This window comes from Indicator indicator, chromosome 10 (genome assembly GCF_027791375.1).
Source record: "Indicator indicator isolate 239-I01 chromosome 10, UM_Iind_1.1, whole genome shotgun sequence".
NCBI lineage: Eukaryota > Metazoa > Chordata > Aves > Piciformes > Indicatoridae > Indicator > Indicator indicator.
Window position 1 is genome coordinate 18,839,488 of NC_072019.1, and position 17,479 is coordinate 18,856,966.

The following is a 17,479-nucleotide window of genomic DNA, read 5'->3' on the forward strand; positions in this document are numbered from 1 at the left end:
TCCTGGAAGATTACCGGTGATTCCCGGAGGCTTTGCAAGTCAGTTCGCTGTTGCGCTGCGTAAAAAAGCTTGCTGCTCCAGGGGAAATCCCTTGTCGAAGCGGCCGCAGGATACAGCCAAAAGCGGCTCCTATGCAAAGCTGGAGGGACCCTTTCCGCGATCTTACGGAGATCGGCTGGGGAGGGTGCCGGTCCTTTGGGCAGAAACGGCGATTTGCGGCAATGCACTCGAACGCTGCTGGTTCGAGTCCCGGGCAAGGCGGATCTCTAGGCGGCAGAAGGCACGAGGCAAACACGGGCACGCACAGGGGAACAGGTGCAGTTATTAACACAGAGCACCGAACACGGATACCGGGCATGGAACACGGAACATGAGTTTACCGAAACAACCCCTATTTAATATTTGCCGCAAGGCTCTGGTCCAGTGAGCATCCTTATTAAACAGAGCAATTGACCAATGAAATGATGTTTCACCCAAATATAATGTGAACATAACTCGTGAACATAGGGCAATGGGCATCTCCTCAGAGTGCCATTGTCCCAAATGACCCAGGAGATGGTATACTCAGACAGAGTGGTGCCCAGCCTTCCCCCCCACACTCCAGAGGGGAGAGGAGGTTCCAGCTGAATACGTAGGCCATGTCCGACACTTTAAGGATATAGCCTTGGGCATAGGCTTTTCACCACAACTTCATGTGTTAGCCTCCAATGCTTTTGTTTGTCTCTGTGCGGCTTGTAAAGCACCTTTTTTCCACATGCTTAGACATGGCTGTAACTGCTGCCAGGAAAGAGATAGCCCAGAATTGCAAGCTCCATTTAGACTCTCTCCTCAAAAGAGACCAAATGGAAAAAGAAATTTGGTGCTAGGAGGTTCCCTTCATGTGTTAGCCCCCGATGCTTTTCTTTGTCTCTGTGCGGCTTGTAAAGCACATTTCTTTCCTCCTCCTTAGACATGGCTGTAATTGCTGCCAGGAACGAGCTAGCCCAGAATTGCAAGCTCCATTTAGACTCTCTCCTCAAAAGAGACCAAATGGAAAAAGAAATTTGGTGCTAGGAGGTTCCCTTCTGTCATGAAGGCATCACATGCCCAGAATTATGCCCCGATACCAGCTAACTTGTCCCAACATGTTCTGGGAAGTTCCCCTTCCACCCTCCTTTCAGGAAGGGAAGACAAAAGGCTCAGGCGCCTGCCTGTCTCCTAAGGGGCAACCAAGAAGCAGGCACCCATCTCAATGGGATGCCTACGCTCTGTCCATCTAAGGGCATAATTCTATTTTCACCTTTCTATAGGTGGAAGCAGGTTGTTAGCAAGTGTGCCCATCGGCTAGTTTCCAGCCTCCAGTGTCTATAAGTATTGCCCCATTTTGGTGCCACAATGCTCTCTCTTTCTGCTTTCATCCATCATGCAACTCACGTTTGTGTAAGCTATGAGCCTTTCAGGCAAGCGTAATGGAAGCCCCTTTGAACATGGAAGCCAGCCCATGGAACATGTGTCGAGGACCTGCAAACGATGACCCCATCGCCAGAAGCGACGTAGACCCAGTTGAAAAGGACTGAGGGAAGCCCCCAGAGAGGGTAAGCTGTAACCCAAAGGGGGAAGGACTAGCCCAAGCCTGGCTGTCCAGAAACGCTGCAAGCTAATTAAGCAGCCAAATAAGCAGAAACGCATCTTGTGTGGCCCCCCGCAGACCACGGGAACGAAAGGAGCCACCCCCTGTAGCCGGTCCACAGCCCATATCAGGGCAAAACACCTGGGATTTTCCCCGAGGGAGAAGAGAGAGCAAAAGATTAGCCTCTCCATTGAAGTCAAGGCAATGACTGTACCATTCTAATTTAAATGGAAGCAGTCGCCCAGAGAAGCGGCAGTGAGTTCACCTCAAGCCGAGCCGAGGGGGGGAAGCATCACGTCACCGTACCCCCCACCAGAGACCTGCCTACGGGAAGCCCCCAAAGAGGGGCCAAGCACCGAAAAGACCTGGTCCTCCTGAGCCGTCCTCTGGCCAGGGAGGCAGTCCCCCCCCGCAGACCGCGGGAGGACAAAGAAGCGAACTGCCCTTCCCGCAGACTGCAGGAGGAGGAAGCCAACCTTGCCCCCCCCCCCAAGAGCCGAGAGGGGAGAAAGAAAGCGTCACGCTAACGGGGTCAACCTTGGGCAAAAGCAGGTACCCAGCGAGTCCGCAAGATCCGGCAATTTGTCTCGCTGCATGTGTCTTTCATGTGTGCAACATTTAGTAATGTTCTATTCAAAGTGCCCGCACATAGCCGTGTGATATTTCCAGCTTAACCTGCCTCGTGATAACGTTATAAACATCTCTTACATAGCTCGCAGCCGCAAGCGCCTTGTCGAGTCTCCATCTAGTGGACAAGCGGCGGAACTGCACCCTTTCATCCCCTTAATTAGAAATTGACTGTAAATATTATAATTGGGTACAATTGTAAATACTAAATCAGTTATGGTCTATATTATTACAACCGTGCATCCGAATCAATATATATAAAGTAATTAATTGAATATTAATAATAATAAACAATAATTTCATAACTCATATTTTCCTAATTCATAATTAATAATCACCATCCTCCATCCCTATTCCCCCTCTTCACGACACCAGGTAAGCTTTATTTACAAACATACACATTTCAGAATTAGTATGCTAAAAAGCGTCAGGACCACAGGCCCCAAAGACAGATCATCACCTCGTTCATGAGTGTTATGAGGACAACCATTGCATGTTATGGACACTTCTCTTTCCTCCTCTGAAGGGAGAACACAGCTGGATGTGAACCTCCTGTGGCAAGTTCTGGATGATGTGGAGACAAGTTGCTGGCTGCACTGAAGTTATGCTGTGAGGTGTCCAGAGTTCTTGGTGGCTCAGCACAACACTGTTCAATTGTAACAGTTTTCAGCCAAGAGATTCAATGATCATCAGGAATACAAACCATCCTGCCAGTGAAGGTGGCACTATCTTCTCCAGATAGAAGGAAAAATACTTTACAAGGGACATATAAAAGTGGGGAGTGCAAAAAAAACAAAAAACAGAATCTAGCTTCCTTCTATTATGACACCCCAAAGCCAACAGTCTCAATATCCTATGCCAAAATTATGTTCTTTTGCTCTCCTACTTCTTTCCATTACCAACCCAAAAGTGAATTCTTATCGAGGAGCCCATTCAGTCCTGAAACTGCCAGAGTGCAGTGGAGTTGTTCTGCTCTCCACCCTCCCGTAACAGCTGATGTTTTCTAAACTGAACTCTAGTATTTAGAAGCTGTAAGCACCTCTGGTTAAAGAGATCAGCTTACATCACTGGCTTTAAATCAGCTTTTCTTTGCTTCTTTTTCTGCAAGAGGCCAGGAAACCTGAATGTGATATGGCTCTAGTTCTTCTGGAGTGACGTAGTCTGGAGCATTGCCCATCAGGTCTCGTCCCCTGAAGGATTTAGGAAAAGCAATGACATCTCTGATACTGGGAGCATCAACAAGGAGAGAGATCAGCCTGTCAAGTCCTAGAAGCAGAAAACAAACCTGCTTTCAGTATCACAAAGTTCTGCAACACACCAAGGTCTGCAAGAGAGAGAGACAAAAACAGCAAAGCAGCCTGACAAAACCAGGGCAGGAACACTGTCAGGGCTCTGTCTCACTGCTCAAACCATAAGTCTGAAGAATTAAAACAACAAGGAGGAATTAAAAACCAGCAAGAGCCGTTGGGTGACTGGACAGAAGGAAATCACTTTGGAAGACCACAGGTTTTTTGGAGGTGAGGTTTTTTTTTTCCTGTGGTTTGTTGGTTGGGGGGCAAAAGAGGGGCTGTGATTGTTTTGGGATTTTTTCCCCCCCTTTTTTAAAGCTACAAACTTACAGTGTTCTAGTAAAAAAAATTCCCAAGTTATCTGAATTAGTGAGCAACACTGATAAGGAAGACGGGGACTGAGACTGAAGCAGAGGGCAAGGTTGTGGCACCCAGGGCATGAAACAAAGTACCATGCTGTCCCAAACCTCTAAGCATGCAGTACAGGGATCCTGCTCTGGCTGCACAGGAATGACAATAAAGATGACCTTATCTTACTGAATACACTGTAGAACAGTAAATAAGGAACATACTTAGAGCCACCACTATGTGATTGATTCCTTGCCTAAGAACTAAATCACACTATGGTGCTGAGGAAAACATGAAAACATTCTGCACTTGGTGACAAGACCTGAGTTTCCTTCTGCAAAGCATGGAAGCAAAGATGGAAGCACTACGTAAGCCCACAGTGTTGGTGTGCCAAACAGCAACACCAGGGCAGCCATCTGTCTCAAGAAGACAAGGGTTTTGCTTACAAGCATGAGGCTTGTTCCTGGGATCTAATATACCAAATAAAATCCATAAGCCACCTCCATCTGCAGAGCTACAGAGCACTTACCTAATGCAATTCCTCCATGAGGTGGAGCTCCAAACTCCAGAGCCTCGAGCAGATGGGAAAGCACCTCAGAGTCCTCCTGCAAAATGGCAGCAGCATCACTGCACAAGCAATGCCCTTCCTACCAGCAATGTAAGATGAAGGTATGATCAAGTCATCCATTACTCAGGGCCAGTTTCTTTACCTGAGAAGCATGAGCATTTCTTTCATCATTTGAAATGGATATTTAAATTAATTAGTCCTCTAAACCTCTAAGAGAATGTTGGAGACATCTGTAGGTGTTACCTTCAGCACTTTCTCCAGCACAAAACGCTGCTGCTCTGCACTGTGAATTCTGATAGAGCCACCTCCAACTTCACTGCCATTCAGCACAAGGTCATAGTGCTGGCTACGAACCTGCAGAAAGAACAAACACCTCAGCAAGGCTGTGCACAGCTGTGTCTAACAACAGCCTGCATGAGATAAAGACACTGGGAATGAGCCATGGCATCCTACAACACTGCTCTCTCAATGCTACCTTGCAGCTCAAGTACCAGTCCTGTCAGAGGCAGGCACTGCTGATAGTAGATGAGGAAACAGTAAAAATCCTATGGCAAAGTTGATCGAAACCCTGAAGCAACATGGCATGGGTCAGAATGATTCCTCACCTTAAGCAACTGTTTCCTATAAGCCCCTTTTGTCGGTGGTACACAGGGATATTTGCCACTCAGTAGTATGTAAGCCATCTCTTCCAAATGGATATGCATCAAATGCAGTGAGCTCCATGAAACAATATCTCCTTTTACACTAAAACCAGCTGCTGCTTGCCTGACTTTCCACAACATATAGCTGCAAGAGAGCCAGCATAGCAGGTATGAGGTTAGTTACCTTTGAGGGATCAGAATAGAGGAGACTGGCATCTGAAGGATGAGGGGCAGTGAAGGGGTGATGAGCAGATTCCAGTTCAGTGGGATCCTCTTCCTTTGGGAGGAAAAGGGGGAAATCCACCACCCACAGAAAGTGAAATGCTGCAGGATCACGGAGTACCAGCCCAGCTGCCTCAAGGAGGTCAGCACTCTTCAGCCGTAGGCTTCCTAATGCAGAGCACTGCAAACGAGAAGGCAGAGCAGAAGGCAGGGCAGATTTACTTGCAGGAAGTTGCTCAAACACTGACCAGAGAAGGAGCGTTTCATAAAGGCAGTATCACAGACAGCAGCAGTAGTGCTTTTTTGCCTTAACCACTTTTGTCTTGATCATCTTGAAAGACAAACTACCTTCCTGCTGAGGCCGGGTTTGACAAAGGCCAAGTAAGGAGCTGGTAAGTCCATTTTCTTCCAACTGTTCCAACCTCACAGAAGTTTCCTAGATTAACCTCAAGATCTACACAAATGTGGATTAACTGGGGGACCACAGATAAGATCTGCACTTTGCAGACAGTGAAATGAAGGCACAGAAAGAGAATATGACAAAATTTTGGCTATGAAGCAAAGCATGACACCTTGTCACAAACCAGCACTTCAATTCATAGATTCACAGAAAGGTTTAGGTTGGAAAGGATCTTAAAGATCATCTAGTTCCAACCCCCCTGCCATGTGCATGGACACCTCCACTAGACCATGTTGCTCAAGGCCTCATCCAACCTGGACTTTGAATAGCAATGTCTATTGGGAAGAATACAGAGGAGGGTAGGGACAGAATCTCTCATCACTTCTGCTAATAAGCATCTATGCTTCACTCTCATCATCTGCTTATAGTACAGAAAATTCCCTAGTTGACCTTGTTTTCCAATTTCTGATGCTTTCAAAATTAAGTTAAGGTGGGAGAAAAGGAGGCACTGATTTGCTCCTGTTTTATATTCCACCTCCATTTCAGCTACAAGCTCTTCCCAGAATGTGACTGGGGGATATAAAAACAGCAGGTACATTTCAGGCATTATTTGCTGCTACTACAGCCTCACTTACAGAGAAACCCAGAATCAGCTGATGACCTATTTCAGTAATAAGAAGAATTAGACTAAGGTCAGATAACATCTAAGCCATCAAATCAACAGCAACATCCAACCCACACAGCCACCCCTAAAAAAAAAAAAAAAATTATTCCTACCACTTGTTTGTGTTCACCAGCTGTCAGCAGAACCACATCATCCACCTCTATGTTCAGCCCTTGGATAAGCTCTGACTGCTGCTTCTCACTAAGAAACTTTGTAAGCAGAGATTTCAAGCTTCCATCAGGCCTGCAGATAATTTCCACAATTTCCTAAAGCAAGATAAAAGACTGCTCAGTTCAGTGCTGCCCTCTCTTGTCTTGAAGTATCACATGCTCAGGCACTGACTCAGCTATCAAAAACTGCTCTTCTGCCTTCCTCTGCCTGCAAGTGCCTTCAATACACACTTTGTCCTTCACCCTTTCCAATGCCTCAGCAGCATTTCTGTCTCACCTGGTTAAACTGGGATTTTGCAGACTCCTTTAATGAATCCAAGTCCTTCTTTTTAAGATATCTCTGGGGAAAGAGCAAGAGAAGACATATTCAACATCAGTAAAATCTACACAAAGCCTAACCAGGATTTAAATCTACTAATCAATCTATTTACAAACTTCCAAGTTCTTTTGTTTCTAGTGCAAGTTCTCCTGAGGGCCATGGAACAGGACAGAGCTCACAGCCTTAGGCTGCAGTTAAGCATCTTCTCCAAAGGTTCCTTTCAGGAATAGGCTCCTCTAGGTTGCAAGTCTGGCTGTAGATTTTCCTCCCTGCTCACAAGTCAGATGTAGCTGGCCAGCAGAGTCAGATTATGCCAACTGCCTCCAGCATGCAGGAACAAGTTTAAATCACCAGACTGGTGACGGGATAGGCATAGCTCAGTTTGGAGGAACAGAGGAAAAAACAAGTGAGCTGACTCTCACAGGCAAAAAAATGCAGAAGATGTGAGGATCTGCATCAAGGTCTTGATTATTTTTTTATCTCCAGATTCTCTAATGTTCAGAGGGGCTCAAGATTCCACTTTTGCTTGCTCAAACACACACCTTGGTGCCCTCTCCTGGTAACACATAACTTACACTTGGTGCCAAAATTAAAGGAATCCCACCAGTCAGAAAGTCCTACTCCTTAAATAAAACTCAGTATTTAACTTTTTCCATACTGCCCAAGCTACAAAGATGCCCACAACCAGAATTAAATCTGTTTCCCTGCCAAAACATGTGCTTGTGTCAAATAGTTTTCTGTATCTATCATCAGCCTTGGATTTGGTCTGGGTCACTCATTACATGACAGGAGTTGTGCCCTCAAATGCAGCAAAAGCAAACATGAAAAGGGCACATAATCACCTGACCTTTCCCTCACTGGCCCAGAGCTCTGCCATGCCTGGCTCTCTTGCCACTGGCTACAATTTATTACTGAGATGCACATCAGGAGCCATCCTACACAAAAGCAAGCTTGAAGAGACTTCTCTCCCCTCAAGGGATCTTGCAGTTCTGCTTTCTTCCTCCCTGTCCTGACAAAATATTCTTCCTGTTGCCTGAGAGCCTCCATTTTAACACTACTCAGCCCAGCCTGACACCAGTCACAACCAATCCTGAGTTCCCTGAAGTACACTTCTCCCCCAGTAATAGCAAGGAACATTTCCATACTAACAAAGGAATTAAAATTGGTGTTTTATTTACTTCACAGAAACCATAAGGAGTCTGTAAAAGCATCACTTACTGCTCCCTGAGGGATACAAATGGCTTTGACAGTGCCATGTGGGTTGCTGAGTGCATTCTGCACAAACTGGATGTCTGATCTTCGTAAAAAATCACTGATGTCCACTATCTGAGAGAGCAGAGAGCACAGGAATAAGCGGGGGTGGTTAAGAACATGTAGCAAAACTTCTGCATCTGTCTTAAAGCCTTTAGCACCATTCCCTGGGACACCATTTCTTTACTCAGAGAAAAGAAATGGTTCACAGAAGGAAATGAATGGTGCCAAGCTGGAATAATTCAAGAGTATTTGTGGATGACATGTGGGCTTCTGTTCCTAAGACAGTCGAGATGTATTGCTTCTTAACGTCACATTACCTTTAAAAGTAAAACTTTCTTAAACCCCACATTTTCCACACCCAACTAATCAAACCCTCTTCATCCAAAGCATCAGTGATGGGACAGACATTTTGGGTACCTCAAAGAACCCCAATCCAATCACGTACACATGATCCAAACGATGATTTAAACACTAACAGGAAGGAAAAGCTCTTAAGATTCCCATGGGCAAACCCTCACCTTCATCCCAAAACGAGTGTCTGGTTTATCAGTCCCATAGTCATCCAGTGCCTCTTTGTATGTCATGGAAGGAAAAGGAGTTGTAATGGAGCCTCTTTCTTCAGGCCAGGAATATTGTAGGAGGCCCTCTATCAATCTCTGGATCCCAGCTTGATCTACAAATGACATCTCTATATCTATCTTAAAACAGAAAAGAAAGGGGGACAGGGAGGATTCCACATGAGCTACACTGCTGCTTGCAGAAGCTCTTGGCTACAAAGCCATGCAACAAGAGACAACCCACTATGTGAACTCATGCATTACACTGAGAATGTGCTTGTGATGTCTCTACAGCCTGATGACTAAGGCAACCATCTCCTCAGAGAACTCAATGAGGTAATGATGACAGAGGGAGAAACCTTGAATGAACCAGGCTAACGCTGCCTGGGACCTCAAGGCTGAAGAATGGGGTATGACAGGAGGAGATTGCATCATCAAGCACCATCAGTGCTGCAACACAACTCCCAAACGTACTGCACCTGAGATCACACAGTCAGCCAAGGACAGTAACCGTTCCATGCATGTCCCACACCAACCTCAAAGAGCTCTCTGTGTAACAAGCAGGCAAGAGCTAGGAGAAACTAGGTCTTCAGAAGGGAAACCAGACACCATCTGGAGGGTAAAAGGCAGCATGAGCTGGTTACCTGGGTGAATTCAGGCTGCCTGTCAGGCCGTGAACCTTCATCTCGGTAGCAGCGAGCAACCTGGAAGTACCTGCAACAGCATTTTTACTTAACAGTTTAAAGAAATCTCAATTAAATTGTGCCTACAGAACTGACCATAAAAAGAGAAATGTCTGTTCTCTTTGCAGCAGATGCTCATACCCCTGGGTGCCCCCATCCCCTCAAAAGCATGAAGTTTTGAGTGGAAACAACTGCATCTCCAGGGGCACATGGAGGCTACCAGTGTGCCTGAACAGGGGCACACACAACCCCTTTTCCCATCTTCCACTCCAAACCTGGACTCTGCTGAGGGCCAAGCAAAAATTCACTCATGGTCAAGACCTGGCCTACAGCTATCCTGGCTACATTCTGGTACAGGCTGGGAGGTGATCTGCTGGTGAGCAGCCCCATGGAGGGGAACCTGGGAGTCCTGGTGTTATCCAAGTCCCAAGTTATCCATGGGACAGCAGTGTGCCCTTGTGGCCAAGAAGGCCAATGGGATCCTGGGGTGTATTAAGAAGAATGTGTCCAGCAGATCAAGGGAGGTTCTCCTCCCCCTCTACTCTGCCCTGGTGAGACCTCATTTTGAGTACTGCACTCAGTTTTGGGCTCCCCAGTTTAGGAGGGACAAGGACCTGCTGGAGAGGGTCCAGCGGAGGGCTATGAGGATGCTTAGGGGACTGGAGCACTGCCTGATAAGGAGAGGCTGAGGGACCTGGGGCTTTTTAATCTGGAAAAGAGAAGACTTAGAGGGGATTTAATAAATGTTTATAAATATCTGAGGGCTGGGTGTCAGGAGGGAGAGGACAGGCTCTGCTCACTTGCTCCCTGTGATAGGACAAGGAGCAATGGATGTGAGCTGCAGCACAGGAGGTTCCACCTCAACATAAGGGGGAACTTCTTTACTGTAAGGGTCACAGAGCACTGGAACAGGCTCCCCAGAGAGGTTGTGGAGTCTCCTTCTCTGGAAACTTTCAAGGCCCATCTGGATGCATTCCTCTGTGACCTGAGCTAGATTGTATGGTCCTGCTCTGGCAGGGGGGGTGGACTTCGATGACCTTTTTGCGTCCCTTCCAACCCCTGACATCCTGTGATCCTGTGATTCCCTCCTAGCCAAGGACAACTGGCTAGGACAATTTTGTGAACAACTGTCTTCCTCTCCTTTGGTTTGGAGAAACAAGCCCAACTGGAAGCTTTGTACTCCTGCACCCAGAGGACGTGTGTTCTTTGTCTCAGTCCTGCCTGGCCTCATCTCAATGAGTTCTGTAGGTTACTCCTGAGGAGGCATTTACCACACATTACATGTTCAGCCCTTCAGGCAGACTGCTTCAGATCAGGTCTCCATTTAAAACAACAGCGAAGACCTCAACCTTCAAACAAGATATAAATTTCCACTTACTGGGAGGTATTGCTGCCAGGGAGCAAAGGGCCTGGCCTAACTGAAAAGTACTTAAAGATCCCTCTTCAAACCACAAAACCCTTAGCAGCAAGTTTTGGGGAAAGTATCTAAAACCTCACCAACCAAGGCAAGCAAATCCTGGATAAACATGCAAAGAACAAAGTCCAACTCTTACCTATCCAGGCCTCCAACCATGAGGAGCTGCTTGAATTGCTGAGGACTCTGTGGCAGAGAGTAGAACTTGCCTGCTTCTCTTGAGGGCACAAGGAATTCTTTTGCTCCCTAGCATCAAAAAAGAAGATAAAAAGCTTACATAGCTCAGCAAATAAGTGGCCTCAATTCCTAACAGAGAGCACAGGCAAGAAGCTCAAGAGGAAAGCATTCATTTTGCCTGTTAAGAAATCCCACTTGTGAGGAAATGGCTGTTTGTACATTACATTTAAAACATCTATTAACCAACCTGATCCAAAATATCCCAAAGGAGGATTATTCTCCACCTCCTGCCCTGCATAACAATGCACTGTCCAAAACAAGGGTTTAAATCCAAGAACTCTCTGTGTAAGCTGCATCAACAATTCCTGGGCTACAGCTCTCTTCTCTGTGATTATTTTTCAAATGAAAAGAATGTAAGGTTAGAAATAAAAATTACTTGAGTAGTGGCAAAGCACTAAGTTAAGAGATGAATGCTGAGGAAACAGTGCATAGAGGAAGTTTTTGAGCTTTGTAAGCTGCCTGTTCCAGGACAGGATTTGCATCAAACACATGCCCTACAAGACAACAGCTTCATTCATTTGAAGGTTCAAAATTAAGGTTCGAGATGTCATCTCTCCCCTTTCATCCGTTCTATTTTTAAAAGGATCCATATATCTTATCAGAAATTTGCATATGAGCAAATTAGTGAGGAAACCACAATGAAGGCAGGGTGACAAGTGACAGAAATCTAACCATGAACTGCCTATGCAACTGCAGGTGGCTAAAATGCACTACGAGCAAAATACATACCCCAGGGGTTCTCTTAAAGAGTGTTGGAGTTTCTACATCCACGAACCCTGAGGAACAAACACATGCTTCAGACACAGAATATACTGAGAGCAGGGAGAACTAGTAGGACACAGAGCAGGCTAGAGTGCATTTAGTCAGCAAAAGAGGTAATCTAGCATATCATGCAGCCTTGCCAAAATCTCCAGATTTTTCTGCTTCCAAGAATAATTTGTGCAGTGACAGATTTAGAGCCTTTACGCTTTGAGCTGCCCTGATGTCCTGCCAGAACTGTTGATGACAGAGGACTCCACACAGGCTGAAACACTGTTAATTCTCTATCCATTTTGAACTAGGCTTTGCTTTTCCAAAACTGCTTCCTGATTTTGAGATAAACAAAAGCCCTAAAAGAAATCCATCCCCTTCGACATGTTTCAAGCTTGGTCACCAAAAGAGGGAAGGTATCTGCAGAAGGCCTTATCTCACTGGATATAGCCCATTTGGAACAAGGGGTTGGTTGCATGCCAAGAGATTTCAACATATTCTGTTCTTCAGGCCTGCCAACACCCTTCTAAAGATCCCACCACAAGCAGGCACATCCTGGGACCAGTTTAGAGGGGCAAGTTGATGCTTATCTCTCCCAGCAACAGAAAACAGAAATAGGGAGTGCTAAAATGTAGTTTTCTATACACACTGTTCTTCAAGCAGTTTCCTTACCATGGAGGTTACATAGATACTCCCTCATCCTCATCACTACCCGTGACCTCAGCCGCAGGTTATACTGCAACTGGAAGCTGCGCAAGTCCAAGTAGCGATACTGCATCCGTAAGGCCTCCGATTTCTGGAGAGAAGAGGGAATTAAGATTAAGCAGACAAAATTCAAATTGCACATCGAGTGAAGCTGCTCCTAAAGCCACAGGAACAAAGGGATAAGCTACAAAAAGGATGCTGCTCTATTGCCATAACCCACCTGTTACTTACAACCTACACAGATAGGTTGTACCTACATCAGCCGCAATGAGAGTTTCCATGCATCGTTACTTAAACTCATTTTAAAAAGACAGGCATTTACTGTGGTAAAAGCTGCCTCAATACTGGATATTAAGAGAAATTTCTTTACTGAAAGAGTGGTCAGGCATTGGAACAGGCTGCCCAAGGAGGCGGTGGAATCACCATCCCTGGAAGCGTTCAAAAAACACAGGGACATGGCACTTCAGGACATGGTTGAATGGCCATAGTGTGTCGGGTTGATGGTTGGACTCTGTCTTAGAGGTTTCTTTCCAACCTAAACAATTCCATGACAATAAAGCTCAGGATTTCAGCCCTTCCTTTTCTTAGTGAACCACAACATCTCGTAGCAATCCTCCTTGTGATTTTTAGGCAGAGACGCAGTATCAAACATAGATCTAAAGGAACAATCAAATGGTGACACATCCTTACTACAGACAGGAAAACTAAGTAGTACAGGTGATGAGAACTGTCTAGAACTCATAACACAGACAGCATAGGACTCAGTTCTCCCACTGCCAAAATCCATGTATCAGTCACACCTTGTGGCACAAAGAATATCTTTTATTAACAGTGATGGCACTCCTACACCATGGAGCTTGCACCAAAACTAACCCTTTAGAAGACTGTGTACTTAGCGAAGACAATCCTCAGGCTGACTAGCTACACATTCAGATAAGACTAAGTACCCGTGCCTGAAAACACAGCAGTGCATTGGCAGGTTCTGTTTCACACTCCCAAAAAAGCTCACATAGCCTGATTTTTCTTCACTCTTCCCTTCACCATCTGTTCTTACAATGATATTTGAAAACCCTGTTCACTGGAATCATTTAAGTCCTCTTTCAAGCTTTAGCTCCTAATTAAAAATATATCTTCACAACAGCACCCCTATTTTAAATCCTTTCCCCGAAGCACAACTGGAAGAACCAGATGAAACTCTCAGATCTTTAGCCATCACCCTGAGCAAATCCCCCAAGTTACTGAAAACTTATAAATTCAGTTTAAAAAATGGAAAACAGATACCTTGACAAAATCCTTGATTTCAAAAGGTAGCTTCTTGCAGGAGTTTAGGATCTCTGCAGTCTTTGCCTTCACCTCAATATCTCCTGTTGGCATTTTCTGGAGGAAAAAAAAAAGTAAGGAAAAAAATTCAGATTCAAAACTTCGGGAAAAGAATAGGACAAAAGTATTTCACAGATGGTTGGAGAAAAAAAAAAAGGAAACCCATGTGATTATCCTGCTTGCCTTCTAACAGTATAACTCAGAGAACTTCTTTCAAGGACAGGCTTCCCCTAGATCTCCCTTCTATGCAGAAAAACATAAGCCACGTCACCAAAGATAGTATGTTCTTTCCCAGTAACATACTGATCTGTACAAGAAATAATTACTTTTCATTTGCCTAAAGGTAAATGAAGGACATTCTGAGCAGAGAGGAACAGCCAAGTACAGGCCCTTTGAGGACACATGCAGTTTACTAGGTTCCATTAGCTTCAATGGAGCCACGCAGTGTATTTTTTTAGTGTGCATTAGCAGCAGCATCGCCATCAGCCCTTAACCCGAGTCAGAAAAGCCAACTGGTGAGGAACTTCTGAGAATTTCTAGTGCAGAACACCAGTTCTCAGAACTAGCCATCTTCTTCTTAATCCTGAGAGAGAAGAGACAGCTTTCCCCACTTAGCACTGTAGCACATCAAAATTCATCTGATCCTACAGGACTCTTTCTGTTTACTTTAGGGGAAAGTATATACAACTTGCCATCAAAATGGTACACGGTTAAAAGAAACAAATGCATGGCTCAAAGCTTGCATTGTTTATGGACATCTATAACTGGGCAGAGCAAGAAAAAGTTGCAGTCATAAATCCAGGTTGTCTTTTTAGACCTGCCAGTGACAGGATACATATAATCCTGACAGCTTAATCTATAGCTGATTACACTGGGAGCTGAGGAACACTTCACATTAACATATTATTCAATCTCTGTTTCCTATACAATGAGAACAGCAAGATTTATTCTGAGAAATATGTCATCAAATGCTGTGGATCTCGCAATGACAGCACTTATTTTCATGAAGAAATTCTCTCAACCCCCCTTTGAAAGGCTGAAGAAGCTAGCTATTTTCTTTTTAGAGGGCTAGAATACTATTTAATTTGTGGGTGTTTTAAGGTTCAAATGGGCTTTGAGGCTCTCTCAAATTACACATCATAGCAGCTATTTCACCTCACATTATCTGAAGATAGGCTCCCACACATCCAGAACCCATGGCTAAGATATGACATAAACCCCACCATAATCCAGCTATCTAGTGCTCTTTTCCACTGGAGAAAGACCACAATGAATAAAATCCCTGAGACCTCAACAGCCTCACCGGATTCTCCTGCCCTGGAGGTCGAGGGGACACAATTCCAGTCACTCGAACAACAGACTCCACTGGGGCATTAGACAAGAGCTCCTTCAGGTGGGAATGTGCCTGCAAGAAGATGACAATGTCCCTCAGAAGTTCAAAGAACAGGAAAAACACATGACACTCAAGGGCCTTGTTTCTCAACAGCCCGTTTGAATTCAAGATCACTCCTAAAAAGCCAGAAGAAACAGCACTAATGTTTCTGTGGCAGTGCTAGATCAGGGCTCCTCATAAGACTGGTTGCTACCAGTGAGTCAGAGCACTCACAGAATCACACAATATATCTGGTTGGAAAAGACCTTCAAGATCATCCAGTCCAACCTTTGACCCAGCACTTAAGGGTCAACACTAAATCATGTCCCTAAGCGCCAGGTCCACACACTGCTCGAGCACCCCCACGGATGGCAACTCCACCACTTCCCTGAGCAGAACATTCCAATGTTTGATAACCCTTGCAGTGAAGAACTATTTCCTAACATAGTTCAGCCTCAGCCACAACCTCCCCTGGTGCAGCTTGAAACCATTTCCTCTAGTCCTGCCACCTGTCATCAAGGAGAAGAGGCTGGCACTCTCCTGGCTCCAACCTCCTTTCAGGTGGTTGTAGAGAACAATGAGGTCTCCCCTCAGCCTCCTCTTCTCCAGACTGAACAACCCCAGCTCCCCCAGATGTTCCTCATAGGCCTTGTGCTCCAGGCCCTTCACAAGTCTTGTTGCCCTTCTCTGGACATGCTCCAGCACCTCAATGTCCTTCTTACAGTGAGAAGGCCAGAACTGAACACAGTACTCAGGTGTGGCCTCACCAGTGCTGAGTGCAGGCAGATGATCACCTCCCTGTTCCTGCTGGCCACAGTATTTCTAACACAAGCCAGAATGCCACTGGCTTTCTTGGCCAGTTGGGTGCAGTGCTGACTCATGTCTGACAAAGTACTTCATCCTCCTCCCCAGGTCTGCTGGACCCAAACTACCAACAGAAAGAAAAAAACAAAACAAAGCAAACAACAGATACTCATAATTTTGTAGCACTTACCTCATCCTGTGGAATTATGATCTGGGTCAGTCCCTGGAAATCCCTCAAAACCAGAAACAGGCCTTGTCTGAACCATGAAAAACACAAAAGGAGAAAGTTTCTTCAAGAACTCAGCAGTCTTCTGCTTTTTAAGCCAAAGCACATGGCAGCTGTACCTTCTGTACCTTGTGACTAATCTCAAAGCACTTCCAAGTAACCTATGTGCTGATATTTTTCCCAGATCTGAACCCAATCTGAACTATTTGTTTCAGATTTTGTCCAGCCACAACGTGGAAATAACCAGGAGAGGCAGGATTTTAACATGAGCATTAATCCATATAGAGCAGGAATGCTGAACATGTGAAATGTCTTGCTGGGAAACAGTAGTCAGATAAACATATTTAGATGAGCAATAAAACTAAAGTTCACATGGAGACCAGAAAAAAAAAAAAATCCAACCACAAGACAAGAAGGAGAGCACTGGTCCCATAAAGTTTCACATGAACAACCAACACTCCTACACCTAGCATTATGAATCTTGATCTCTCCAGCTGCAGTAGAGATAGTTACCACTGTACTTAAGTCATCAAGAAGCTGTCAAAAGGAACACACTCTGGCTGTCTTAAAAAGCAGGAGCACAACAATTGCTCTGTAATAATCCCAACTGTTCCCCGGAACTCTACCCATGACTGTTTAGATTTGAGATCCGCAGGACCTCCTAAAAGAAAAAATAAAAAGAAAAAAAAAACCATGCAGACCATAACTGCAGAATAATGCTGGATAAAAAATAGCCTCTTTAGACTGTAAATTCAAAAAAAGCAATTTTTGATACAAATTAATTTCAAAGCCACAGTACCCATCTCTATTTTACAAGCACATAGCCAGAAGCTGAACATTTTGGAGCACTGTCCATGCTGCCTGCAGCCACACATTTCACCCTACATTAACAAAATGGTCAACTCTTTCAGAAAGGATTATATTATGCCACCTACAGCAAACCACAGGAGTTCACATTTCATCCTCTGCTTACTACCTTCCCTTACTGTTTCTTGTTTAAATAAAGCTTGCATACTTTAGAATTGCATCATTGAAAAGACAAACAACATCATCTGCTTAAAATGCAAGGACCATACATAAAAGAAATTATTTGCTCTCAGCTGCTGGAATTGCTATAAATATGCTATCACTTGTTTTCTCTCCTACACAACAAGGGGAATAATACTTAACTGCTTTACAATGTTGTCATGAAGATCAATTAGCACTTGTATGAAACTCCTGAAATTCTAAATACTCATCTGGCACAGATCTGAACTGTTTCACCCATTCAGAAGGGACTACTTAAGGTTATGAAAAGATA

The 17,479-nt window shown here is 44.9% G+C and overlaps 1 protein-coding gene across 3 annotated transcripts; it reads right to left on the reverse strand.

Moving 5' to 3' along the window:
• Positions 1–2,547: 2,547 nt before the first annotated feature.
• Positions 2,548–16,197, reverse strand: DARS2 (aspartyl-tRNA synthetase 2, mitochondrial). 3 transcript variants are annotated; one of them, XM_054384085.1, is made up of 16 exons: positions 15,917–16,197; positions 15,081–15,182; positions 13,739–13,834; positions 12,425–12,548; positions 11,732–11,778; positions 10,905–11,011; positions 9,313–9,382; positions 8,630–8,809; positions 8,076–8,183; positions 6,816–6,878; positions 6,482–6,634; positions 5,267–5,485; positions 4,685–4,795; positions 4,403–4,478; positions 3,300–3,502; positions 2,866–2,882 (listed from the first exon to the last, which is right to left on the reverse strand). In XM_054384085.1, the coding sequence occupies exons 1-15, from the start codon at positions 16,028–16,030 to the stop codon at positions 3,315–3,317; spliced, it is 1,758 nt and encodes a 585-aa protein (XP_054240060.1). In that variant the 5' UTR covers positions 16,031–16,197; the 3' UTR covers positions 2,866–2,882; positions 3,300–3,314. The 3 variants fall into 3 exon arrangements, with proteins under 3 accessions (XP_054240059.1, XP_054240061.1, XP_054240060.1); XM_054384084.1 differs by having other exon boundaries at positions 2,548–3,502; XM_054384086.1 differs by lacking the exon at positions 6,482–6,634 and having other exon boundaries at positions 2,548–3,502.
• Between the last annotated feature and the right edge of the window lie 1,282 nt (positions 16,198–17,479).